The following is a 2,385-nucleotide window of genomic DNA, read 5'->3' as shown; positions in this document are numbered from 1 at the left end:
GGTTTGCGCCCCAGGTGGAGCCACAGACCATACCCCCGGGACACCAGGCCCTGGGTGCGCGCCGCGAGCGTGTGGGAGGACCCACCCGCCCTCAGAGATCCAGTTCTTAAGGGGAAACAGCAACATCCATAGGTTAGGGGTGGAAGTGGGCAGGGGGGGAATTAAAGAGGAGAAAAAAATTATAGAAAACACCTACAAGATGATGCTATATGTTTTAAAAGACGCCCATATACATATATAGACTTATATGTAGACAGGTTAACAACAGGCATGGAACATGGGAGGGAGGGGAGTATGTTTTTATTGTATGTGCTTCTGCAACATCTAGATGTTTTTCCACGAGAACATGTACGATATTCTAATATTCTACAGAGCATCATCTCCATCCTACCACATACACACCCAGCTGTGGACTGAATTTCAACCAGACCCCTCTGGCTCATGATGATGGTTCCCACTTTTTGAGCATCTCTCCTCAGCCAGGCAAAGCCATCATCAAGTCCATGCCCCCGCCCCTCAGGGAAGGGTACCAGCTGAGGGACTGAGGAAGCCTGCAGCACTGACCGCAAGGCAAGAGGGCAGAGGTGGTGTCCTGTCAACCTCTTCTACAGCAATCATCGCTGGCCCCTTGGTCCCTGGACACCATTAGGGCCTGCTCCTTGGCCATCACCAGTGGCACGTGACCAGCCCTGCACTGCGCAGTCAAAGAGAAACGACAGTCTCTGCACTAAACCTCCGGGCCGGCCGGTACCTTTTGCAGCCTGCTGCTGCTCCAGGATCTTTCGCGTCCGGGGAGTGGTGCCTTTGGGCATGTTGATGATGTATTTCCCCTCCATCTCGGCAGTGACCCTGCGTCGCTTGGTGGGAACTGCCAGGCTCTCCTCCTCCCGGCGGGCCAGGACTGCTGGGGAGGGAGTGGAGGTGAGCGCCTTCCGGGATGGAATGTTCTCCAGGGAAGGGACTGGACGCCCTGTAGAGGGCACATGTGCCCTTTATCTCCACGCGTCCGCATGACTGGAATCCCTTATCTTCCCAACCACCCGTCATCCCTGACTCTGCGCCACCGAGAAACTCAGGTCTGGGCCAGACTGGGCGCAGAAGGCGCTCAGAACCCCCAGGGGGCAGCTGGCCTCCCTGGCGCTCTGAGGCTCTGTCTCTGCCCCTTGCAGGCTCAGCTCCCAGTCCAGCCAGATTCCCATCAGATGAAGGTGGGACACAGGTTCTAGAGCGCCATCTAGCAGTAGTTGCACAGGTGTGCTCACTTTTCCAATCAAAAACCGATCAAAATGCATACTTACAATTTGTGCAGAAGTCAATTGTAAGTTCATTTTTTAAAAAAGAATCCCCCCAAACGCGTCAAGGGATAAGAGTGTCATTCCTTCCAGGCTCACCATCTTTTCAATACTTTAGAAATTAATTGTAACTTTTCTGTTCGCGGCACACAAATCAAAAAGCCAGACGGGGGTAAGGCACTCCCAAACACACGGCAAGGGAGCACGCGTGAAGTAGGTGGACAGGGTGCCATAGGGCCAGGGGTCAGATAATGAAGCCCCCTCACTGGGCCTCAGTTTCCCCTTGTGCCAAGATCATTGTTTCGGAAATGGATCCAACAAAGGCAGGAGACTGGACCGCCTATAGCCAACAATGCTGCAGTGTACACTAAAACTTTAGGAGACTAATCTCCTGTTACACGTTCTTACCACAAAAAAAAAAAAACAGAATAAGAAAGCCTGAACCAGGCACAGAGTGAGCACCTTAGGGCGCCCGTGCTTAAATGCACTGGCTCAGTGCGTGATCGTCCTCTGGGCCGGGCACTACCCGTCCCATTCCAGACATGGAAAATGAGGCCCACGGAGGTGCCGTGACCAAGTCCAAAACTCTGGGCACCAAAAGCACTTGTGACACTGGGACCGTGACCCCCAAAAGGTCTGCCAGCCCGCATTCACCCCTAGCCCAAGTCCCCTCACCCGCGGCCTTGGCACTCTTGGCTGCCATCTTGTTGGACACGGTGACAGAGATCTTGGAAGCGCTGGTGTCTGGCCGCCTGGGGGGAGTGCCCGGTGGGGAGTCGCGGTGCAGGCTGTTGGCGATCATTCGGGAAGCGGCTGCGGGGAGAGAGGAGAGTCCAGTGGCGTGGGCCCTGGGAGATGGCCGGCCTCGGGACTGAATGGGGAAGAGGCAGCCAGAGTCACTCGAAGCTGTGCTGTCCCCGTGTGAGTATGCTTGGGAGTGGGCCCACCCCTCCCTGCCCTGGGGTCCTCTCCTGAGGCCCAAGACCAGGCTGGCTCCCACCAAACCTCACCCAGCAGTTACCCAGCCCTGCGCTGACCTCGTCCCTCCCCTCTCGGCTCCACTTCGGCCAAGCTGTTCTCTGGGTCTTCCCCA

At 55.9% G+C, this 2,385-nt stretch overlaps 1 protein-coding gene across 1 annotated transcript in view; it reads right to left on the bottom strand.

The window, feature by feature from the left end:
• CUNH19orf47 (chromosome unknown C19orf47 homolog) overlaps positions 1-2,385 on the bottom strand; it is a 20,096-nt gene that overhangs the window by 5,287 nt on the left and 12,424 nt on the right. Inside the window, exons 7-8 of the mRNA XM_023537906.1 lie at positions 1,968-2,105; positions 622-904 (exon numbers count right to left, since the gene is read on the bottom strand). Of these exons, the coding sequence (XP_023393674.1) occupies positions 622-904; positions 1,968-2,105 (421 nt within the window). The remainder of the gene's footprint in view (positions 1-621; positions 905-1,967; positions 2,106-2,385) is intronic.

Source organism: Pteropus vampyrus, unplaced genomic scaffold (genome assembly GCF_000151845.1).
Source record: "Pteropus vampyrus isolate Shadow unplaced genomic scaffold, Pvam_2.0 Scaffold203, whole genome shotgun sequence".
Taxonomy (NCBI): domain Eukaryota; kingdom Metazoa; phylum Chordata; class Mammalia; order Chiroptera; family Pteropodidae; genus Pteropus; species Pteropus vampyrus.
This window is presented reverse-complemented; position numbering and strand designations above follow the sequence as displayed.